Raw genomic sequence first — 24,353 nt, 5'->3', positions numbered from 1 at the left:
GGCCTCGGCCTCGCCCCCGTGGACCCCTCTGCCCCGCACCCCTGGAGGGCCAGGCGCACGGCCTCGGCCCGGAGAGGCCGGCGGAAGCCCGAGCCTGGGCAGCCTGGAGGAAACTGCCCCGGACCAGCACGGCGGGAGGCTCGCGTCCCCCGCCACCGCCGCCACCTGACCCCCTCCGAGCCCCCAAGGACCCCCGCGCCCTCCCCAGCCCCCCTCCGAGAACCGGAGGGGAAACCCAGCCTGCCACCGAAGACAACAAACATGGCTGGCCAACGCCTCTCCTCCTTGCGAGCGCTCCTGAGCCGCCGGTGGGGAGGGATGCCTCCCTCCCCGGGGCCCGGGGATGATGTGGGGGAGAGACCAGAGAGAGAAACCTGGAAAGAGCACCCCACCACCAAGGTTAGACAAACCTCAGCGTGGGGATGATGATGATTTGCAATTCATATGTCTGATAAGGAACTTGTGTTCCGAACACAAAGAGACAAAAAGGACTCTTGTAACATCTTTTCTTTTTGCCAGTCCTGGGGCTTGAACTCAGGGCCTGGGCACTGTCCCTGAGCTTTTGCTCAAGGCACGTGCTCTCCCAGCCCACTTCCAGCTGTCTGGTGGTTCATTGGAGGTAAAGAGCCTCCTAGACTTCCCGCCTGGGCTGGCTGTCCACTGCGACCCTCAGGTCTCAGTCCCTTGAGAAGCTGGGATTACAGACCACGTGCCCGGCCCACAGGTTGCTTGTTCTTCTGATAGTTCTGCAGGAGAAATAAACAGAAATAAGAAAAAAAAACAAAGTCTGAAAGCATGGTGTGGAATGATTGTATTGGGGTCTCTACAGCCCCTCCTGGCCCCTGCAGACCTGGGGGTGCCCACCCAGTGACCGCAGCTCCAGCTGCCTCTGAGCTCAGCCGCCGGCCGGGAGCCAGCCGCTCTCCCGGCGGATTCTGCCTCCTGCAGACACCTGAGAGCTCTGACCCTTGCTCACCCCACCTCCACTGAGCTGAGGGGTTAGCCATACACTGTCCCCAGTCTGAACCCTCCCCCTGCCACCCCTGCCCTGGGCAGTCCTGGAAATAGCTCTGGACCCCATCCAGGCTTGGAGGAAGGGGGAGGTAAGGCTGGCCTTGCCCCTCACTTTCCCTTTCGGTTTCCAATCTTGTCTCCCTGGCAGCCATTGGCCCTGCCCCGGGAAGGATGTAGATGCCGTGCTCCCCTCCCTTGCTCCTCCCTCCTCCTCTTCTACTTTAGGTCAGCCTGGGTCCTCCTCTTGAGCAGACATTGCTGGCCTTTGAGCTAGGAGGACTGGACAGAAGGTGACCATTTCAGCAAGGGTTACACCCCTGGCCGCAGGACAGGGCTGGGTGTGTGGTGGCAGGGCCCTGGACAGAGCCTGAGGCGCAGGACCAGCTGGGCAGAGCCCGAGGGTGCGAGGTCTGGCGGGCAATTCCTCTGAGTTGCTTTTCCCCTCACCTGTTCCTTCCCACCAGGCCCCTGGCCCCTGAGCCGCCATGTGCTACGCCAAGGTGAGTGAGAGCTGGACTTTCCCATCCAGGCTGGCTTTGAACCATGACCCCGAGGAGACTCCTGAGAAGCTCTAGCTACATGCGGTAGCCCCTGGCACCTGGGGGTGGGGGTGGGGGGAGGGAGTGTGTGCCGGGGGGGAGTGTCTTGGGGGGATCTCAATCTGGGATGCTGAGGAACTTCTGGCCAGAAAGTCCTGGGGGCCTAGGGGGTGTTTACACAGAGGCCTCCATGACCACTACCCTCAGCTTGCAAGGCGTGGACAGAAAGGCGCCCCACCTTCCCTGGGGTGCACCTAGTCGCTCCGCATCTGCATCTGGGGGGGGGAGACTGGGGGGTCTTGCAGGTGTGCTCATCCCTCACACTGCCCACGCCCCCTGCAGCCCCTAGCTCTGTGTGTCCCTGAGGGAAATGGGTGTGGACAGAGAGGATCCTCAGCTCCCTGCTGGAGCAAGTTAGGGGCAAATGTAGAAAGCTGAGGACAGGCAGGAACTGGAGACCGGATTGAACAAAGTGATTTTTTTCCCTCAATAGGCGCTGTCAGCATTAGAGGTGAGTTTAGTCCCAGGACCGAGGTGCCCGGCTTGGGGAGGTGCCCACATGAGGGGAGCGGGGCTCCAGGCGCTCTGGGGATTCCCCTGGAGGCCACGGTGGCACCAGGCGGCCCTGAACTCTTCTCTCCCGCAGGATGCACTGGGCGGAAGCCTGGTGGAAGCCCTGGATTCGGTCTATGCAAGCAACAGCCAAGTGAGTCACCAAGGCTGCTAGAATAAGCCCTTCCTCTCCTCCTTCCCTTGCCCCCTTTTTCTTTTTTTTTTCTTTTTTTTTTTCCATTTGTGAAGCCTTCTTTATTATACCATTTGTTCTTTTTTTTTATTGTAAAGATACTATACAGAGGGTTACAGATACATGAGTGAGGTAATGAGTACACTTCCTCTTGAACATTGTTAGCCCCTCCATTGTTTTCCCCCTACCATCTCCTCCCTCCCTCCCTTCCCCGAAGTTCTTTTTTTTTTTTTATTGTGATTAAGTGATTACATAATTTCTAAGTCACAAGTTCATTCTAACTTTCCTGGAGCAAATTGTCTATCACAGTCTGCAATATATAACAGTGTTCACATGTTATACACCATACATGTGATCAGCAGCATGGGGATATTTAGTAGTGGTTCAACCAGATGAGTGGGAGTTCTTTGTTTCTTAAGTCCTGTTAGTTTTGTCGTATCACCTAACATTGTGGATTTAGCATCCACTTATCAGGGAGACCATGTACCGTTTGTCTCTTCGCTCTTGGCTTACCTCGCTCAACATGATTCTTTCTAGCTCCATCCATTTCCCTGCAAATGCCATTATTTTGTCATTTCTAATGGCTGCATAATATTCCATTGTGTATAGATACCACAATTTTTGGATCCATTCATCTGTCGTGGGGCATCTGGGTTGTTTCCATATCCTAGCTATTGTGAACAGTGCTGCAATAAACATGGAGGTGCACGTGTCCTTGTATATTGGTTCCTGTTGTTCAGGGTAGATGCCTAGAAGTGGTATGACTGGGTCGTAAGGGAGGTCAATCTTTAGCTTTCTAAGGACCCTCCAGACTGCTTTCCAAAGTGGTTGTATAAGTGTACATTCCCACCAGCAGTGTAATAGGGTTCCTCTTTCTCCACATCCCCTCCAGCATTTGTCGTTCCTTGCCCCCTTTTTCCTTCTGGTCCCAGAGCAGGCCTGGGCACAGTTGGCATAGGATGGAGGGTGGAGGGCTGGGGCTAGGCTGCCTGGCTGGTGCCCGAGCCCCGGCCTCCTCTAGGCAGGTGTGCTGGACACAGCCCAGCTCATGAGCACACATTTCAAACCATTGTGATCTAGGCCAGGGAGGGGATTGGAGGGCGGGGCCCCTGGGCAAAGCCCGGAGGTCTTTCCTGTTTCCAGGACTCCTAGAGAGGCTGGGCAGTCCTGCTGGGGTCAGTCCTGGGCTTATGCACACACCCTGAGCATCCAGACCCTGACTGGCCACCATCTTCCCCAGGACGGCGCTCCTCTCCCCTGTGACGTGAGGCAGGAGTTATACCACAGACTGCGCTCTGGCTCTGACTCCTCCGCTGTGGATGAGGATTCCCAGGCTCCAAACCCCCAGGACGCCTACGAGAGCAAGGTATGGCTCTGTCCCCGTGAGCACCGGGCAGGACCCCCAGCTCCCCCTCCTCCCTGGAGGACTCGCAACAGCCTGGCCTAGCATGTAGAAATGGTTGAGCAACTTTCCTGGCAAGGCCCTGAGTTCAAATTCCAGCACTGCTAAGTACCACCAAACAGACCAGAACACATAAAAAGTTCCTTCTTCTTTGAGAGTTACAAAACCTAACGTTTTGGCTAAGTTATAAATATGCTTCTGTGTAATTACTTGTATATCTCTAGTAGTGTGGTTGTGGGGCTTGAATCACTTGCTAGGCAGGTGTTCTATCACTTGAGCTATGCCTCTCGCCAGAGTGGATTGTTTTTGCTTTTTTGATTTTCTTTGCGACCCAGTCTTAAACTCGGTATCTACCACATACCTTCATTGGCTGTCACACAAATTCATGAACATCAGAGGAGATCAACTTCACCTGCATGGCCTTCACAAGGCTAAGAGGCAGCGTGGCTGTGGGCTTCTGTCTGGACCAGGCCTGACTAGCACATTCTTCCTCCCTGCAATTCCTGTGTTTGATGGTAGATGTCATAGAGTCTCTGGGGGTGGCGGAAGGCCACACAGTCCCTAAGTGCCCTCGTTTCTTCCACAGACAGATGACCCCGTAGTTATCTGGGAGATCAAAGCGGTAAGACTGTTCCCCCGGTGTGTTGCGGGGGGTCCTGGATGTCTGTGATGCTGAGGAAGTCCCCCAGCTCACCTGAGACCCGGGAGGGGGACAGACCAGGCCTGGTGTCTCCAACTCAGTGTCTCTTCACAGAAAGTAGCATTCCAGAAATTCCTTATTACTGTCCGACATTCATACGCAAAAACAACTCACCCGGTAGGTGTGTCCGCCATCCCCCTGGGGTGTATGTCCTCACCCTCAGTCTCTCCAGATTTGGGTGAGGGGTGGCTTTGGGGGAAAAGATGGACTTGCTCGTGTGTCCCTCCCATTAGACAGAGGCTGCAGATGTGTCAGTTTCCATTTGTGGCAGGCATGGGGCGGGGCGGGGCGGGGGAGGGTGGAGGCCTGGGGAGATGGAGATGGCCGTGTCCTCACACTGAGGAAAGTCCAGGACCCCGGGATCTGGTCCTTAGCAATGGCAAGAAATCAAAGGCGGCGTGCCAGGGGACAGGCCCTGGAACCTTGTGATTCTCTCCCATCAGACCCAGTCCGACTTTTGGGACAGCATGCTGAAAAGTCTCAAGGAGATGCTGCAGACGGTGTATCAGAAGATCGTGGAGGCGCTGAGGTGGTTAAGGGACACGGTGAGCAACGCCGCCCATGCCGTGTGGGATGCCATCCAGCGTTTGTTCCAGAGTGTGAAAAATCTCTTCTCGAGAAGTTAGGAAAGCCACGTGGGCCCAGGCCTCGGTGCCCGGCGCCTGAAATCCTCCCGTCCTGCAATGAGCACCGCCCTGCCCAGACTCCATGTTTATTTTACCTGACCATGCATCCCTCCCCCAACAGCTTCTGGTGCCCAGCCTCCACTGCCCAGGCCGTTAAGACCCCCCTGTTTCCTTCTGTAAGTCTGGCTTGATGCTGTCATTCTATTGCCTTTAATAAAAGTTGTGTTGAAAGAATCAAATCTCTGGTCTCAAGCTTCCAGTGTCCTAACCGGCAGAGGACCAGGGGTCGCAGGAGGTGCCTGTGGGTCAGATGGCTCCTCCTGAATGAGGCCGGATGAGCCTCGTCGGCTCCACTAGGGCCTAATGCTGGGCTTGTGGGGAGGACTGCAGGATTTCGCCTGGCAGGTGCTCAGTCCTGGGGGGCAGCACAGGCCTCATGGTCCCTGGTAGCTGGGGCTACAGGGGTGTGCTGTCTTCCTGTTTCTCACACACAGAAACTCCTGGGCCTATCTTCTCAAATCATTTCCCTAGCCCCCACCCCTCAGATGCCAAGGGCCCGAGGCCTCTCTACCTGCAACAGGCTTTTAGCAACGGCTGAGATCAATGTGCACTGGGGGTGCTGGGGCCCCAGGACCTGGCATGAGGTGCAGGCAGGCAGGAGGAGGACCAGGAACCAGACTAGGGAGCATTCCAGAGGAGTTGCCTCATACCCCCCCACCCCCCTCAGAGCGGAGCCTCTCCTCCCAGGGTGGGTGGATGGGGCCTGGCTGTGTGGCTGGCGGTCCAGGAAGCTTCAGAGATTAGAGACTTTTTTTGTGTGAGTGAGTCACCAACCAATTTCCTCTCCAGTGTGGGATCACAGGGAGCAGAGGTTTTCCCTGGGCCCAGCCATGTTTGTCACTGTTAGCCGTTTTCAGCGGCAGTGTGCAGAGTTATAGCCCAACAATGACCCCCTTGGTAGCCCAGTTATTCTGAAGGGACCGTTGGTGCTCCAGCCCTTTCTGCAGTCCTGGCAAAGGGGTGGGAGGCAGCCCCAGGGGTGGGGTGAGGGGAAAGGGTCTTCGGGGACCCTCTTGGCCTTGCCCCTTTTTCCTTCTGGGAAAGAATGAAAGCACAACCTAGGGGTGGCGGCGACTGAGCAGGGGCGCAGCAGGCCCTCACCCCTCACCTCTTACATCCTGGCAATCTGTCTGATGTGTCTTTGGCCTGCGGCTTTCCACCCCAGGCTCCCAGGGGCTCTCACTGCTAGATCCTCACCCAGCCTCTCCTTGGCCACAGCTGTGACCTTGGGTCAGGGCACCCCCCCCCTCTCCTCCCTGGGACAGGTGGGGTCAATTGCCACCCAAGCACCTGCTTTCCAAGAGTTTTGCACCTATCAATGCCCTGGGATGCCCCAGTCCTGTCCTGTTGCTGCTGTTATTATTATTGGTTGTTGTTGAGCCTGAATTCAGGGCCTGGGCACTAGTCCCAGATCTTTTTCTTTTTTTTTGTCGGTCTTGGGGCTTGTACTCTGGGCCTGGGCGCTGTCCCTCAGCTCTTCAGCTCAAGGCTTGTGCTCTAGCACTTGAGCCACAGCACCACTTCCTGTTTTCTGGTGGTTTATTGGAGATAAGAATTTCCTGAGAGCCAAGTGCTGGAGGCTCACACCTATAATTCTAGCTATTCAGGAGGATGAGATCAAAGCCAGCTGAGGCAGGAAAGTCCGTGAGACTCTTATCTCCAATAAGCCACCAGAAAACTGGAAGTGGCACTGTAGCTCAAGTGGTAGAGCGCTAGCCTTGAGCTGAAGAGCTGAGGGACAGCACTCAGGCCCAGAGTTCAAGCCCCATGACCCACCAAAAAAAAAAAAAAGAGAATCTCCTGACTGGGCTGGCTTTGAACCACGACCCTTAGATCTTAGCCTACTGAGTAGCTAGGATTACAGGTGTGAGACACCAGTACCTGGCCCTTATTTTATTTTTAACTCTTTTTCTGGTGCCAAATGGTTGAACAAAAGACCTTTCACATGGTAGGAAAGCACTAAAGTACTTGAGTCCCATCCCTAGCCTTTTTTTTTTTTTCTTTTTGAAACTGTGTGTTTAGGGTAACTGGGATTCCAGCAGGCACCACTGTCCAGATAAAGGTGTAAACCCTGAGACCAATCCTTGCCTCTCAACCTTCCTCTCTAGGTTGACTAATCCTTTCTCACTGGGATTTTCTTCCTTGGAGTCTTCTATGAGATTTATTTGCTCTTGTAAGTGTTGTACTGCAATCCTCCCTGAGCCCCCACAGCATTGACCCTCCCTTGGAACTCCAGAGGCATTTATTTCTATGAGCCTGCTTGGAGGGCAGCTCAGGGGTATGGTTTGTGCCTAGCATGTGGCTTTATCCTCAGCACTGAAAAGAAAAAGCGGACTCTGTACTTTCCCCTAGGTGAACCCCAGCTGGCGTTTGGTTCTTTACACAGCTGCCCTAATGTGTCAGATGATCACATTTCAAGTTGTGCTTGAAAAGCAGCCAACTAAAAACAGGAAGAGAGCATGCACGGAAGGCTGGGATTTTCCCCTCCTCCCCCCCTTCTTTCTTATTTTTATTTTATGAGAAGTCACCTGACTTATAGTAACGGAGCTTCAGAGGTTATGTGGTGAGAAACACTGAAGAGTAAAACAAAAGTTCAGTAGCTGTGGGTAAGAGGATTGTGGGTAGTCTTCACAGCAGCTGTACTGGGCCCAGCTAGCAGGTATTGCTCACCTGCCATTTCCAGTTGAGATGGTTTCCAATGTTCCACAACAAAAGGATCCATGATCAGAACCTGGGATTTAGCATTCTATTGCATTTTACTGGTTTTGGAGGGAGCCACAAGTGCTCTATTGCCTTGCCCTCAGTCCTTTTGCTTTTAGTGTTTTGTGTGTGTGCATGTGTACATGTGCACGCACACATGCCTGTGCAGGTACTGGGGCTAGAACTGGGTCCAGATATGGTCCCTTAGCTTTTTCAATCAAGGTTGGAGCTGTACCACCGGAGCCATTTTGCTGGCTGACTGCAGATAAGAATCTGCCCAGATTGCTTTTGAGCCACACACTTCTCAGATCTCATCCTCCTGAGTAGGTAGCATAAAAGACCTGAGTTACTGGCACCTGGTTGTTTTCAGTGTTTTGTAAAAACTGATCTGGCAGGTGTGAGACACTGGCATCTAACTCAGTTTGTTTTCTTTCTTCCTTCCTCTCTTTCTTCTTTTTTTGGACAGTAATGGGGCTTGAACTCAAGGTGCTGTCCCTGAGCTTTTTTGCTCAGGGCTAGCCCTCGACCTCTTTGAGCTACAGCACCACTTCTGGGTTTCTGGGGGTTAACTGGAGATGAGTCCGGCCTGGGCTGGTCTTGATCTGTGCTGAGTAGCTAGGATCACAGGCGTGAGCTACCAGCATGCGGTTTGGTTTGTTTGCATGGTCTTGCACTGACTTCGTCAGACGGGGCTGACCTCAAACCCAAACCTCCACCTCTACCTCCTGAATAGCTGGGACTACAGGGACCCCCCCCACACTAGTCCCCCCCCACAAAGGATGTGGGGAGATGTGCGGAAGAGAGACCTCGCCTTGTCCTGGTGGGGAGGGCGCCGGCCGGCCGTGGGATGGGCTCTGTGGTGCAGCCGAGAATGGACTCCATAACCAAAGGAAGCAACGGCAGGTCTCAAGAAGGCCATTTTACTTTGGGCATTTGAAATACATTTCACAGGCCAGGAAGGAAGAGAGGCCGGGGGTGGATGTGACGCCGGGGGTGCTGGGGAAAGAGAGGCAGGTGCAGTGCAGGGGCCCCGGGGGGTGCAGGTACCCGGGGCGGCGGCCGCTAGTACAGCGTCTCCCGCGCATGCGTGCGCAGGTGGCGCAGCAGGTGCGAGTTGCGGCTGAAGCTGCGGCCGCACTGCGCGCATGCGTAGGGCCGGGCGCCCGAGTGCACCAGCAGGTGGCGCAGCAGGTTGCAGCTGCGGCTGAAGCTCTTGCCGCACTCGGGGCACTCCTGGGGGGCCTCGACCTCGGGCCCCGCGCCCGTGTGCGTGACCAGGTGGCGCTGCAGGTGCGCGTTGCGCCGGAAGCTGCGGCCGCAGGTGGGGCAGGCGTAGGGCCGCTCGCCGGTGTGGCTGCGGCGGTGGCGGGCCAGGTTGGAGCTGTTGCGGAAGCGGTGGCCGCAGGTGTCGCAGGCGTGCGGCTTCTCCCCGGTGTGGATGCGCTGGTGGCGGGTGAGGTGCGCGTTCTGGCTGAAGCCCTCCCCGCACTGGCTGCAGCGGCACGGCTTCTCCCCGGTGTGGCTGCGCACGTGGCGGGTCAGGTCCTGGGTCTGGGTGAAGGTCTTGCCGCACTGGCCGCAGCGGTACGGCCGGGGCCCGCCGTGCGTGAGCAGGTGGCGGGCCAGGCCGGCGCGGGAAGCGCTTCCCGCACTGCGGACACGCGTGCGGCCGCTCGCCCGAGTGCACCTGCTGGTGGCTGGCCAGCTGCGAGCTCTGCGTGAAGCTGCGGCCGCACGCGCGGCAGGAGAACGGCCGCTCGCCCGTGTGCACGCGCCAGTGCGTGACCAGGTGCTCGCCGCGCCGGAAGGCCTTGCCGCAGTCGGCGCACTTGTACGGCCGGCTCTCCCGGCCCGCGCCGGCCCCGGCCGCCGCCGCGTCCCCCGCCCCGTCCGCGCCGTGGATCCGCAGGTGCCGCTTGAGGCTGGAGCGCCGCTGGAAGGTCTGCCCGCAGCGCGAGCACAGGAAGACAGGCGGCCGGGCCTCCGGCTCGGGCTTGGGGTCCTGAGCATGCGCGGAGTCCCGGGCGGGCTCTGGGTCCTGAGCATGCGCGGAGTCCCGGGCGGGCTCTGGGTCCTGAGCATGCGCGGAGTCCCGGGCGGGCTCTGGGTCCTGAGCATGCGCGGAGTCCCGGGCGGGCTCTGGGTCCTGAGCATGCGCGGAGTCCAGGGCGGGCACCGGGTCCTGAGCATGCGCGGGGTCCCGGGCGGGCGCAGGGTTCTGAGCATGCGCGGGGTCTCGGGCGCGCGCCGGGTCCTGGGCATGCGCCAGGAGGTGCTGCACCAGGCTGGAGCGGCGCTGGAAGCCCTGGTCGCACTCGGCGCAGCGGAAGTGCGGCTCGGCCGAGTGCGTGAGCAGGTGCTTGGTCAGGTGCGAGCTCTGGCGGAAGCGGTGGCCGCACAGGTGGCAGGCGTGCGGGCGCTCGTCCGTGTGCGTGCGCAGGTGCAGCTTGAGGATGGAGCTGCGGCCGAAGGTCTTGGCGCAGTGCGGGCAGGCGAAGGAGCGGTGGCCCGGGTGCGAGCTCAGCTGGTGCGTCTCCAGGCGGGACAGCTTGGGGAAGCTCGCCCCGCACTCGGTGCACAGGAAGTGTTTGGCGGCTTTGGCGGCCCCGGCCCTGCGGGGGCCGCGGCCCGCGGCTCGGTCTGCGCCTGCGCTGCCCCCGGCGCCCGCCTCCGGCTCCGGCCTCGCGGGGAGAGGCTCCCCGCCCACCACCGCGCTGTCTGCGGGGGACTCTGCTGAGAAGATCGGGGGCCAGGCAGCTCCTTTGGGCTCTGCTTGTTTAAAGTCTTCACTGTCTGTAATTCGGCTTATGAATTCTGGGAAAGAAGCAAACAGGAGGATCGTGGTTCCAAGCCAGCTCAGAGAGAACCTTCCAAGAGACTCCTCTCCAGTTAACTATTCTAAAGAGCCAGAAATGTAAAGTGGAAAAGTGTGCTTTGGCCTTGAGGGGGGAAAAAGCCACGTGGGACTGTAAGACCGAGTTCAAGCACCGGGACCCCCCCCCATACCCATACACATAATTAAAAAGGGGGAGCAAACAAGGAAATCACCCTCTTCCAAAACCTCTCGGGAATCCACCAAACCTGAGAAGTCTGGAAGAGAAAAGACACCCAGGACCCTGCCCATGGCCAATCTCAGGAGGCTGAGAGCTGAGGATCATGCTGCAAAGCAAGCTTGGACAACCCCATTGGAGAGACTCCTATCCCAGTTTCCCCGCAAAACGTTGGAAGTAGGTGTGGCTCAAGTGGTAGAACACCAGCCTTGAGCAAAAAAGCCAAGGGAGAATGTGGGCGACCCTGAGTTCAAACCCCAGTTCTCTGTCTCTGTCTCTCTCTCTCACACACACACACAGATGCTGTGTTGGGGCTGCAGGCAAAGCCCTTGGCCACTATGACAGGAGGAAGGACTGCTTACCATGAGGGTACACACTCTTCTTCTCTGGGGCATCCTCAAAAGACAAGGTCTCCTATAACAAAAGCAAAGACCCCCCACCAAGTGAGAGAGGCATGGGCTCTGTGATCTGCGGGCAACGAAGCTCTTTCCAAGATGCAGTTAGTGAACACATGGGTGGCTACCACACCAAAGAGTAGAGAACTGTCTCATGTTTCAAAAGGGCCTGGGATGCTGGGCACTGGTGGCTCATGCCTGGAATCCTAGCTACTCAGGAGGCTGAGATCTGAGGATTGGGGTTCAAAGCCAGCCTGGGCAGGAATGTCCCATGAGACTCATCTCCAATAAACCACCAGAAAACCGGAAGTGGTGCTGTAGCTCAAGTGGTAGAGCGCTCACCTTGAGCTGAAGAGCTGAGGGACAGTGCCCAGGCCCAGAGTTCAAGCCCCATGATGGACAAAAAACAAATACAAGGGTCTGGGGTGAGGGATCCGCTCAGCTCACCAGCACCGCTGCCAGCTCTTTAGCTGCCATCTCCTTATCTCGAGAGTTCTCCTCTGGCCACGAGTGGTCCTGGGGCGCTGACCGCGTTGTGGGAGAAGAAATTGCAATTAGTAGGTACTATTGTTAGTAAGTGGCCGCCAGGCGGCAGTGCCCATCACCCAGAGCCATGAAGCCACCAGCTTCTTCCCACCAAGCCCGGCTCCCCCCAACCCTCAGCTTCTCACTGTTTTCATGCAGGGTGAAAAGCGTCCTCTGCGGCCCGGGGCTGAGTGGTGGCTTGGAGCTTGGAGCAGGCCTCCATTCCGCAGGCTCCGCAGGCCTGGCAGGGCCAGGCTGAGATGGGGGCGGTTCGCTCGCTGGGCAAGGCACGGAGGGCTCTTCGGGGGGCGCTTCTTTTTTGGGGCTGTGGCTGGTGACCTGGGCAGGCCCCCCCTGTTCCTCCAGAGGGCAGTTCTTGATAGAGCTGAAACTAAAATCCTGTGGACACACAGCCATGTTAGGAGGCACTGACTCCCGGAGAGGAGCGTAGCCGAGTGGAGCGGGGGGGGGCAAAAGGGGGTGAATGGGAGAGAAAGCGGGGTTTTCAGCAATCTCTTCTTCGGGTGGTCAGTCCCAGGTCCCCCACCCCACCCCCTTCCTGCTGGGCAGCGTTCACCGCACGCGTGTCTCTCACCAGTGGCCCCACGTGGCCGGTGTCCCGGGACACGCCCTCCAGCAGCAGCACCACCTCCTCTCCGTCCCTGAGGCACTGGCCTTGCAGACGGCCCAGCAGGTGCGGGGGCAGCACGCTGAGAAACTGCTCCAGCACCAGCAGCTCCAGGATCTGCTTCTTGGTGTGCAGAGATGGCTGCAGCCAGTGGCAGCACAGCTCCCGCAGACGGCTCAGCGACGCCCGGGGCCCCATGTCTTCCTGGTACTGGAAGCATCTGAAGAGCTGGTGGGCTACCTCGGGCCGAGGCCTGGCCTCCGGCCGCCCGTGACTCTCCTGGTCAGCAGCCTCCTCGTCCTCCAGCTTGATAGCCCGGAATTGCTCTTGCTCTGGGGTAGCGGGCACCGGCTCTGCGAGCATCCTGCCTGCCTTCGGTGGGGGCGGGGAGGGAGGTGACACCTCCTATGGATACCTGCTAAGGCACAGCCCTTTCTTCTGCTGCCACACCTGTGAGATGGAAGACCTCAGGTTAGGATCTTTTTCCAGGTGTCAGATGGGACCAGCATGGCCCCTGCTGGCCGTCGCGGTGATCTGCAGGAAGACAGCCAGTGTGGCTAGTTTTCCCCAGCCGTGGGCATTTAGTGAAATCTTCGTAGGAAAATGGAGGCACAGGGAACCCAAGAAACTTGTCACGAGGGGACATGGTGGTTCAAGCTTATAATCCCAACACTGGGGAGGCTGAGAAATGGAGGCGAAGAGGATGGAGAGCCCCAGCTTTATGGTAAGATTGAGGGAAAGGCTATGTCTCAGAAGACAGAGAGACAAAGAGACGGAAAGAGATCAAACCCTCCAGCAGATAAAAGGCAAAGTTGAGGGAGATCTGGTGGCTCACGACTGTCATCCTAGCTACTCAGGAGGCTGAGATCTGAGGATCACTGTTCAAAGCCAGCCCGGGCAGGAGTCTGTGAGATTCTTATCTCCAATAAGCCACCAGAGAACCGGAAGTGGTGCTGTGGTTTAAGTGGTAGAGCGCCCAGGCCCAGAGTTCAAGCCCCATAACTGACAAAAAATGAGCATTCCTGTCCAAGCTGGTTTAGAGCTGCAGTGCTCAGATCTCAGCCTCCAGAGCAGCTAGGATGACAAGCCTGAGCTGCCCGCGCCCGGATAATCCTTTCTTATTTTTTCCTTCTCACATTCTGGATCTCACTGTAAGCATTGTATCACCCCTTTGGGGATAGTCACCCAAGCCTCTAGCAAGGGAAAGTGTCTCCCAATGGCCACCAGGGGGCACTGCTTTGCATGTACATCTCCTCCTAGCCCAGGCCAGCAAAGCTACTTTCTTGCTCCATGACTCAGATTGGAGGGTTGTTTTTCTTGGGGTGGGGGGGAATTGGTCGGGGTTGGGGGAGAGAGGACTGGATGGCCCTACACTCAGCACCAAGCACCAGGACTTCAGTCGGTCTTGCTGATTTAATCCCCAGAGCACCACCCAGGAGACTTAAGCTTTTTCCCTCTTCACCAGGCTAAGGATCAAAACCAGGGCCTCCACAAGCTGCGCACCCCAGAGCCAACACCCAACCCTGCTCCCCCACCCCCACCCCGCCCCGCCTGCCTAAGCGTCTCAGGGCAGCCTCTCACTTTTGTTCTCTCTCCAAACCGGTCCCACCCTCCCACCCCCAAAGGGAATCTCAAGCAGGGGGATGGGAAGAAAAGTTGAGGCTCACTCCCCCCCCCCAGTGCAGGCAGGGCAGTGCTTTGCCCCAGAGCGTACCCAGGCTGGTGCTATTCGCCGTGGGGACAGCTGAGGACACCCCCCCCAAGCTTCAGGGTCCAGACATGGACCCCACCCTAGAAGGTAGCCCTGCCCCTGCGACGGAGGTGGGAGAGGTCCACCTGGCTCAGAGTTTTGGGGAGTGGGGGTTGGGGCAGAGCTGGGATTTGAATTCAACCAGCCTCCACCCCACTGCGCTGGTTAAGCTGGCTCGACTGCTGAGCCGGGACTCCAACTTGCTCCAAAATTTGGGCCCTTGATCGAAGCTCCTTTGCTCTTTTAAATGCAGATGCGCCCCACCCCCCATCCTCCTGGAACCCCAGAACACATCACCTACCATCGCGGAGCCACAATCGGGATTCTGCTATTTGTCCTCCTGGCCTCGGGTTTAAACTAGTCAGGGTTGGCCCAGCGCTCGGTGACTCCCGCGGATTCACAGTGGCGAGGAAGGAGCAAGGGCCGCGCCTGAGGCGCCCTCCGCGCCCAAAGGCTGGAATTCCCGGGAGAAGCTCCCGGAGCTTTCCGCCCCGCTCCTCCCCAAAAAGGTGGAAACTGCACTTTCCGTGTCCACCGGGCAGATGACTAGAAACCGCCATGGACCGAGCACTTCTCCTTGCGACCCATTTAACTCTTCCTCCCTTTCCCCCCACTCACACGCGCCCCGCTTTCCTGATCTGACTCCAGGGAACAAGTGTCACCCCTCTCCGATGCTCACTAAAGCTCAGTCTGATCTGCAGAGGTCATGGCTTCATTTTGCGCCTCCTACTCTTGTTTTTTCTCCTAACAGCGCCTCCCTTGAAGTCCTAGGAACCGAGGGAAGCGTGTAACATTGTCTGGGGCGGAGAAGATCTTTGATAAAAATGTTCAAGAAAATGGGCTTTTGTTTCAGTGTTTGCACCTTACAAGTGCAAAAAACCTAGAGCACCAATCACCTCCACGAGCTGCCCTCCAGCAGCGGGCAGGCCCTCATGGAGACTCACTTCATTCTGGCCCAGCCTGGGTGATAAATTATCATCATTATCATAAAAATCTAACAAGCAAAAACCAGGGGTGCCTAACTCACATTCAAACCTTGTGCAGCAAAGCTTTGCTCTAAGATGAAAATGTAGTTCTAGAACGCCCACATCTGCAAAACAGAGGATCACAGTTCCTCTCAGACTGGAGAGATTTTTTTCTTTCTTTCTTAACAAGAGGCAGAATATCTCAGCACAAATAGGCAATCACAAGATTCCCAAATTGCAGCCTACAGGCAAAGCCACACCAGGTGAGGCCCAAGCCCCAAAGGTTTGCAATAGGTAGAATTCAAGCAAGTAGGCTGGCCCTGCCCCCCCCTTCCAGGACAAAAGCTCTATTAACATGCGTGTCTGCAGGGGGTCTGCGGGGTGTGGGGCAGGAAAGCCACCAACTTCTCACTAGCTTAGTCTGCAGCCCTGCAGCTTAGTCTGGAGCTGCTGGAGGTGGGAGCAGTATGTCGGCCATGAGACCCTGCCAGACAACGTGACACGCTCCGGCCAGGGATAGGGAAAGAAACGTCCCTTTCTCCCAGGACGCACTTCCAGGGGTCCCACTCGCTCATCTTTGTCAGTCGAGCTTCTCTCTGAGTGGGGGCTGGTTGGTCCACCCAGGGCCGCGTGTCACCTGCCTTCCCTGGTGTCACAGGAGGTCCCTGGACTCACCTTGATGCCCCCCACGGCCACAGGACCACCTATCCCACTGGCCCTGAGCGCCTCACACCCACCATCGTTCTCCCCAAACTCTCTCCCAGCCCCCTCCCCGCCACCAAGGCCTGGCGTCCCCTTCTCCCTTCCAGCCTGAACCCTAAGACCTTCAACTCACCACTTCAGCTCCCCACGACAGAGGCAGAGACGTTTGGGGGTTCTCCGAGGGCACCCGGGCCACAGGCAGCCCTGGCCAGCCGGGAGAGGGACTCGGGGGGGAAATGGAACAGGAAGCGGCCGGCCCCAGTCCCATTCAGGTGTTGAAGGGGCTGCCCAGAGTTTAACCCTTGACCTCCCAGTTTAGGATGGGGTGGGGGGGAAAGGGCGGAGCCAAAGGCAAACGCAGTCACGGGCTGGCCTGGGAAAGTCTAAGGATCCCTCCCAGCCAGAGCACCTTGCGCCTGCGCCGGGGCTTGGGCGCTTTGGGGCTGACGCTGCCATGCACAGTCCCTGCGGTGGGTCGGTGTTCACTCCCGTGACCGATCTGGGCCGAGGCTGGGCCGGGTGCCGCCACCCCGAGGCCCCAGTGCCCTCGGGCCAAGTGTTCGGAATGAGGTCGAGCCCGGGGCAGGGCGGGGAGGGCGGCGCCCGCACCGCGTTTGTTTTTTACAGTCCAGGGTTGGCCTCTCTGGACCTCCATGCGGACGCCCGTCCGTCTCTGTGTCCTCCGCGCCCAGTACGGCGCCTGCGCAACAAGGCCTAAGCAGCCGCGGGGAGCCCCTGGGCGCCCCAAGTTTGCAGGCGCCCGAGGCTCGGGCCGCGGGCTCGGGGTGCGCGGACCGTCCAGGCATCCCCGCCCGGGGCGTGGCCACCAGTGGGCGTGTCCGTTGGAATGGGCGTGGCTTATCCATGGGCGGGGCCTGTCGGGGCGGGGCCACGGCTGGGGGGTTTCTCGGCTGCTCGGCGTTTCCCTGCGCAGCTCCGAAGGGCAAGGCCGAGTTCTGCCCCCGGGGGGGCGGGGGGCGGGAGGAGAGACGGGCCTCGCCCCTGGATCTGGGAGCGGGGAGGAAAGAGACACGCCGGCCTCCAGCAGACTCGGGCTGGGAGGAGGGGGCGGCCGGACCCGACCCGGAGCGTGGCCTCCGGGGAAGGGACCAACCTTGTGGCCGGTGTCTGCCTGGAAGAGCTGGCCCACAGCCTCGCCGCGAGGAGTGAGGTGAACGTGGACGTCCAGCGCCTCCACCGCGGACCTGTCACCTTTCCCGGGAACACACAGAGAAGCAGACTACCTTGACTGAACAGCCAAAGTGGCAGGGAGGCGGGAAAGGCAGGCCCCTGCAGGGAGAAAGTCCGGGCTTCCTTCATTCTTCAACTTTGACCCAGGGTGGGATTTAGCCAATGGTCTATTGCGTGGGGACCAGTACTTTGTCCCATTCATTCATTCATTCGTTCACTCATTCATTCATTCGGAAAGATTGAGGGCTTTTAAGGTCAGCCTCAGTAAAACTAATGAGATCCATCTCAAAAATATGAAATTAAAAAATGAAGTAAACACTGGCTAGGGCTGGGCAGGTGCTCAGGGGTAGGTAGAGTGCTGGACTTGCATGCATGAGGTCCTGGGTGGCGCTGTGGCTCAAGTGGTAGAGCTCTAGCTTTGAGGGGAAAAAGAAAAACAGCCCAGGTATAGTGCCAGACTTTGAGTTCAAGCCCCCAGGAGCAGCACACACACACACACTACAGAAAACAATCAGCAATAACAAAACCCTAACGTGCATGTACCACACTGGTCTATGTCTGTCTGATCTTTAGTACCCGGGGTGAACCCAGAGGCTCACACATAATAAGCATGCGCTGCACTCCCAACTTTATTTCCATTTCTGAAACGAAACAACAGCCCATGCAGGTGAGAGTGGGGCAGACTCCACTCTGGAGTCCAGAGATCCGGGCACCGACCTGGCCCGGTCGTTCTCCGGCAGAGGATGACCCACAGGCAGCCTCAGTTTCTCCACGGGTAGGACAGAAGTGACCTTGTCTCCGAACGGGCCAGAGGTATCAACGCGAGAGCCGCGCAAGCCGGAAGTTGCCATGGAAAAGCCGGACGGGAATCGCGGGGACACCGGTCTGGAGGCGTGCGCCCGGGGACAGCCTTCATTCGGGCTGCTCCGCCCCTCGCGGGCGCGCAGGTGAGGGCGGCTGATGCTTGGAGAGGCGGGGCGGGAAGGCAGGGGGCGTGTCTTCAGAGTGTAGCCAATCCGAAGCGTCTATCTGGTGCGCGGGCGGGGCGGAGCGTGTCGTTGCCTAGGCGACGCGTCGGGGCTCGAGCATCCGCGGAGCGCGTGCTGGGCCGGGTTCGCGCGGGGATCCCGGGCCTGCAGCCGCCGGGTCCCGTGGCTGGGGGCTGGGCACGCCGTCGCGTCCGCGCCTCCGGGGTTTCCGGGGATCCCGGGCGTTTTTAGGGATTTTATTTGTTTTTTTTTGTCGGTCCTGGGGCTTGAACTCGGCCTGGGCGCAAGGCTGGCGCTCTACCACTTGAGCCACAGCGCCACTTCCGGTTTTCTGGTGGTTTACTGGAGATGAGGGTCTCGCAGACTTTCCTGCCCGGGCTGGCTTTGAACCGCGATCCTCAGATCTCAGCCTTTTGGGTAGCTAGGATGACAGGCGTGAGCCACCGGCGCCGGGCTGGCTTCGAGTCACCGTCCTCAGACCTCAGCCTCCCAAGTAGTCAGGATTACGGGTGTGAACCCCTCCCCCAAATCCACTGAACAGGAACTCTGGCAAGTTTAAATATTGCCACTTTTGAAACTCAGGCAGGCGCTGCGCGCCCCCAGCTCCCCTGAGCTGGCGCGGGAGAAGCAGCGGCCACGGAGGACCCGCCCAGGGCTGCGGGGGAGATGGGGTTCCCCTCGTTTCTAAGTCTCAGAGGGGAGAGAAGGTGCCAGTCTGGGAAGGAACCCCAAGGCCCACTAACCTGGGAAGCCTTCAGTGAACCCAGGGCCCCCCACGGACACGGCGTGAAGCCACGTGTGCTGCAAGATGAGGCCTGCCCGCTCCTTCCTCTGGGGATGTCCGCAGTGGTTTCTTTGCCAAGGCCATCGCCCCCCGGCTGGGTGAAGTCATCCTCACGAGCCAGGGTTCAGGACCTGGGAGGCCGAGCACAGGTGCGGCTGGGGCTCGGGACCCCAGACGCGGAACCCTCAAGGCTGGGAACCCTGTGGGCTCGCAGCCTGTGTGGGGAACGGGATCTGGGCGGGACTTCCTGTTGTCCCCAATCCCAGTCTCCACCCGGTTTTCTCCCCATCCTCCGGCTGCGGGCTGCAGAGATTCTCCTCCCGGGGAAGGCGGCCCTCCACCTCCCGCGCCCTGTGCATCGCTACCTTGGTAAGAAGGCGGTTCAGGGCGGGCGCCCGAGCCTGGCGCGGGTGTGCAGTGTGTAGCAGAGGACATGGTCAGAGGCGCAGGGTTTCGTGCTGGCGGGATAAAGGGGGCCTGGATCTGGGATTGGGAAGTTGAAGGGCGTGCCCCCCCATCCCGGGAGGGGGGGCAGTGAGAAGCAGAGACCCCCGGAAGTGGGCGTGGCCGTTGGGGGGGTCTGCTGAGAGTGGATGGGTTGGTCTCTCTGGATTGCCCGGAGGGGCTCCAAGTTGGGGTGGGGCACGGGACCCCGGGCTCGGGGCCTGAGGACAGCGGCTGGGGTGCCTCTGGCTGTGACAGGCGGGACCCCCCAGATTGTTTTTGGAGGATCTCTTTAAATCCCCCCCCCCATTCTCACGTAGCCCCTGCGTTTCCTGAGCAGGTCGCCCTGAGACGCAGGACTCTTGGTTCAACAACCAAAAGGACAGTGCACAACAGAAATGTTTCAGGACAGAATTTAAATCCATTGCCCCAGGGGAACTGGATTAGGCCCAGTTGGACTGCTTGTCTGGTTGGGACAGGGGAGCTCTGAGTGGGCAGAGATTTCCTGGACACTTAGGAGGTATCTGGGAAGTGCCAGCTGATTTCCTTTCTGTTTTCCAGACTCCAGGCCAGAAACTGGATGGGGCTTGACCAGCAGAAGAGAGAACCAACTTGCTTCCCTTCCTAGCCAGAACTGGAAATGTCTGCAGATGGCAAAGGCCTGAGGGCTACTGAGACTAAGGAGAAAGGGGAAGAGGTATGCTGTTGCCTTGGGTGAGGGAGGATCCTGGGAGGACTTTTCAAAGTTGGGTGTCTGGATGGAGCTAAGAGAATCACCTAGGGAGGAGGGTTGGTAGATGAGTGAGGTGGGTGATAGCAACTATACCCCATCTACCCTTCACTGTGAACTTTTACTTTGTCCTTTACCCATCTTGGTTATAAATACATCGTACACCACGTACTGCTGCTACTATTTTCAAAGGCGGTACCACTGTGCGGTGTCCTTCCCCACCCGCCTCTGATGTGCAAGGCACCGGGCAGGCCTCGTGCATGGCATTCTCTACTGATGTAATCTGTGAAGTGCAGTAATAAGTAATAATAAATCACTCGCCATCGAACCCATCTAGAACCTTCTAGATCAGGCAGCAGTCTCATTTAACTAGCTGGCCTCTTTGCCACCACTTTGCAGGCAGTGAAGAGACTTGGATCCATCAGTCAGAGCAGGGGCATTGCTGGCCTGGCAGCCAGAGATTCCGAGGGCATTTCCCTTCAATCCCCAAATGTAGAGGAGCAAGGGAGGGGTAGGTCCAAACTCCCAGGACAAGGCTGCTGGTGATGGGGATTGTAAGAGGCCTCTCAGGGTGAAGGAAATATCAGAAGCTTTTGTGCTGTGGTTGTGCATTGTGTCTTATCTCTGGGCCCTAGATGCCTGATTTCTTGTGGCTTGGGTCTCAAGTTAGCACAAAGCAGGCTGCTTAAAACAACCACGATTCATTTCCTTAACCTTGCTAGAGGCTGAGGGGTCAGCCTGGCTGCCCTCCCCCGAAGGCTTTCTGGGAGGCCTTCCTTCCTCTTTCCTCCTCGAGCTCCCGGCTGGTGTTATCACTCCATCTCACGCCATCTCTAGGTTTTCTGTTCTCTCCTTCCCACCCTCAGCTGTCCCGGGGTTTGAACTCAGGGTTTCAGCTTGCTCGGTGCTCTACCACTCAAGCTGTTTTTTACCAAACCAGACGAGACCACTCTACTCCCAATGGTACTTCCTGTGTAGCTAGGATGACAGGTGCTCACTTTTTTTTTATTGGTTGAGATGGAGTCTAGTGAACTTTCATTTGTATGTGTTTGCTGATACCAGGGCTTAAACTCAGTGCTACCTGCTTTCAGTGCTACTTGCTTTCACTCAGCTTTTTTACTCATGGCTGGTACTGTACCACTTGAGCCATGCCTCCTATCTGGCATTTTGCTATTTGGAGATAGACTCTCACAGACTTCTCTTCAGAGGCTCACTTCAAATTGTGATCCTTAAATCTCAGCCTCTAGAGTATCTAGGATTACAGGTATGCCCTACTATGCCTATCTGGGGATTTCTATTTTTGTAAGTACCTGTGTCATCAGATTTAGAGCCTATGCTAAGTCCAGGATGATTTCATTTCAAGATCCTTAATTTGATTACTTCTATAAAGATCCATTTTCCAAATAAAGTTGCACCTGGAGGTTTCAGGTGGATTTGAGAGGGGATCCTGCTTTATCTGCTCCATTTAGTTTTCTTGAGTATTAAAAAATAGCAGCAGCTAGGCACCAGTGGCTCACGCCTGCCTGTAATCCTAGCTACTCAGGAGGCTAAGATCTGAGGATTGCAGTTCGAAGCCGGCCCAGGCAGGAAAGCCCATGAGACTCTTATCTCCAATAAACTACTCAGAAAAAGCCAGAAGTGTTGCTGTGGCTGAAGTAGAGTGCTTGCTCTGGGACAGAGCTCAGATCTAGAGTTCAAGCTCCAGGACTGGCAAAATCAAATAATTAATTAAATAACAACCCACTAGGCACCTTGTTCACGTCCACGGTGGTGGAGGCTTGGTGGGTCTCTCTCTTGCCACCCATGGTGCTGGGTGAGCTGGACAACAAGTAGCAGGCAACCCTTCAGGCCATTTGGGTGTGTGTTCTCTCAGGCGGTCTTCCTGAATTCCAGCCAGATGCTGATGGGGGCTGTTATTCCTAGGTCCCAGGTCACCAACATCCTTGTCAAGAAATGCTCAGCAGACATGGGGAGCCAGTACCCCCGGGAGCCATTCAGGCGTCAGCACACATTAAGTCAGAGCCAGAAGAGCCTCACCCTGAGGCGACTTCGCAGGACACCAGAAGGCCAGGTGCTGGGGAGTGGGGACCACTGAGTCCTGGCTCTGAAGAAAAAGCTCTCTTCCTGCCTGGTGCAGGTAGGAGAGAGCTGCCAATGAGGTGCTTTCCTGCGGATGGTGGGGCTCGGCTTGGGAGGGACCCAGATTCCTACTTCCTGTCTGCCTGACTCTCCTAGATGCCCTCTTAAAACCTTGGAGCATTTGACCCTCTTCTTGAGTCAGGCTGGGAATTGGGCTTGAGGCAGCTTGGGGGGAGCCAGGGCAGGAAGTGCTGCCTACACTAAGGTCTGTTTCCCTCCTGCAGCCCTCTCCTCCCCCCTGACCACCATGCTTTCCGAAGGGAGGACCAGAGGCAGGCCGGGCAGGACCAGAGACAGGCAGATGGCTGCAGCACTCCTCACAGCTTGGTCGCAGGTGAATGTCTCTGAAGGTTTCTTTACTCCCCCCCCCCCCCATCCCTACACAGTGGCAGGGCCCAGCTCCCCTCAATCGCTGCTCAGCCCTTCCTGCACCTGCTGTCTCTTCCTGTGAAGGCAGGACCCCAGCTGGCCTGACCCCACAGGGCACTCGCTGTCCCGGGTGCTCACTGAAGTGCTGCTGGACTGGCCATCCGAAAGGCCTGGGGCCCACGGTCAGGTCTGCCCAGGGCTGGAGGGAAAGCAGAAACAGGGAGTTGGGCCTCCGATGGGGAATTGTTCTGCCGAGCATGAGCCGGGGAGTGGCAGCAGGCTGCGTGGAAATCCTGAGCTTCACCTGTGGCCCCTGGACACCTGCTTTGTGAGGGGCTCTGCTGCCCGACTGGCGGGTCTGAGTGGCAGGCCTGGCTCCTGCCCACGTCACTTGGTACCATCAGTTGGGTGTTGGATGTCGTTTCAGATGCCAGTAACCTTTGAGGATGTGGCTCTGTACCTGTCCCGGGAGGAGTGGGGGAGGCTGGACCACGCCCAGCAGAGCGTCTACAAGGACATGCTGCAGAAGAGAAACGGGCTCGCCTGGGGTAACGGCTCACCTGCCACCCAACCTCCCAACTTCCCGAGGCCCTGGAGTGTCAGGGAGGGGCCCCTGCTGCCTTGCTCCACACCATCCCCCTCTTCCTTCCTCTCTCACTGTTCATCTAAACAGCACTGTTCTCTAGAACCTTCCACAGGGATGGAAATGTTTTATATCTGTGTCCATGGGTTGATGAGCACTAGAAATGGGGCAAGGGAAACTGAGTAGTCTTTTGAGTTTGAACTGCCATGGCTGGTGGCCACAGCAGTGGCCAGCCGCTGGGTGCCAGCTCAGGAGTGGACCGTCCTTCCCGCTTGCTGCTGCTGGGCCTGCCACAGGGTAGGACGAGGAAAGGGAGTCACCAGGCTGACCTTGAAAGATCCTGCTTCTGTTCAGGAAAAGTAGAGGCAGGGCCAGCTCAGCGCCTGGAGGAGTAGAGCGGGCTGCCACTGTGGAAGGGGGGATGGAAGCCAGGGCCTCCTGCGTTTAGGAAGCCCTCTACCACCCAGCTACTCCAGGAGCCTCCTAGAAGGGTTTTTTTATTTTATTTTTTTTTGATTGAGACAGAATCTATATACCCAGGGTCTGCTGCCTCAGCCTCTAGAAGGCTGGTATTAGGAGCAGTCCAGATATTCACCACCATGCCCCTCCCTGCCTTACTATTTTTAGTGTGACATGGGGCTTTGAACTCAGAGCCTGGGCGCTCTACCACTTTGAGCCACAGCGCCACTTCCAGTTTTCTAGTGGTTTATTGGAGATGAGAGTCTCACAGACTTTCCTGCCCGGGCTGGCTTCGAACCACGATCCTCAGATCTCAGCCTCCTGAGTAGCTGGGCTGACAGGCGTGAGCCACCGGTGCCGGGGCCCAAGAGGATTTTTAGTGTGCATTTAATTTTGTTTATTTTGTCTCATTAACTTTATTTTTTTTGGGGGGGGTGCTGGGGGCAGGGCTGTCGGTGGGTGGCTGTCTTGGGGTAACACGGTCTCTCCCTCTGGGCAGCGTTTCCGTTAGGCAGGCCTTTCTGGGCCCCTCAGGTGCCGGGCAAGGGCGAGGCTTCCTGCTCGGGCGGGCCGCCGGGAGCTGGGAAGGAGAGGAGAGGCCCTGCTTCAGGTGAGCTCCTGGCCGGGGAAGGACGGCCCTGGCTGAGGTGGTCCGTCTGCGCTCCCTGCAGGGTGGCTTTTGCCTCTTTGGGTCCCCCGGGGTCCCCGCTGCCCTCCCCTGGGCCTTCGGCTCTGCCCCCCACCCCCTGCGGCCGTCCAGAAACCGTGTGTGGCCGGACCAACCCTGTCTCCTTACCAGGAGCTGCGGAGGCGGCGCGGGCCGGGGCGCACGGGGCCTCGGAGGCCGACCCTCCGTGCGGGCCG

The 24,353-nt window shown here is 57.8% G+C and overlaps 3 protein-coding genes across 3 annotated transcripts in view; 2 read left to right on the top strand and 1 right to left on the bottom strand.

Moving 5' to 3' along the window:
• The window catches only part of Mmp25 (matrix metallopeptidase 25), an 11,085-nt gene extending 10,214 nt beyond the window's left edge, over positions 1-871 (top strand). The window contains exon 9 of the mRNA XM_013011231.1: positions 830-871. Coding sequence (XP_012866685.1) covers positions 830-871 — 42 coding nt within the window. The remainder of the gene's footprint in view (positions 1-829) is intronic.
• Positions 872-8,848: 7,977 nt separating this feature from the next.
• Positions 8,849-12,747, bottom strand: Zscan10 (zinc finger and SCAN domain containing 10). The gene is given in 7 exon segments (XM_013011493.1): positions 8,849-9,422; positions 9,424-9,788; positions 10,035-10,600; positions 11,199-11,250; positions 11,679-11,755; positions 11,903-12,155; positions 12,352-12,747. Coding segments are annotated over 7 exon segments (2,283 nt in total).
• Positions 12,748-19,044: 6,297 nt separating this feature from the next.
• Positions 19,045-24,353, top strand: part of Znf205 (zinc finger protein 205) — a 6,396-nt gene continuing 1,087 nt past the window's right edge. Inside the window, exons 1-6 of the mRNA XM_013011230.1 lie at positions 19,045-19,134; positions 19,771-19,906; positions 21,863-22,076; positions 22,303-22,412; positions 22,875-22,995; positions 23,989-24,332. Coding sequence (XP_012866684.1) covers positions 19,850-19,906; positions 21,863-22,076; positions 22,303-22,412; positions 22,875-22,995; positions 23,989-24,332 — 846 coding nt within the window. The 5' untranslated portion in view covers positions 19,045-19,134; positions 19,771-19,849. The remainder of the gene's footprint in view (positions 19,135-19,770; positions 19,907-21,862; positions 22,077-22,302; positions 22,413-22,874; positions 22,996-23,988; positions 24,333-24,353) is intronic.

Source organism: Dipodomys ordii, unplaced genomic scaffold (genome assembly GCF_000151885.1).
Source record: "Dipodomys ordii isolate 6190 unplaced genomic scaffold, Dord_2.0 Scaffold14, whole genome shotgun sequence".
NCBI classification, from domain to species: Eukaryota; Metazoa; Chordata; class Mammalia; order Rodentia; family Heteromyidae; genus Dipodomys; species Dipodomys ordii.
This window is presented reverse-complemented; position numbering and strand designations above follow the sequence as displayed.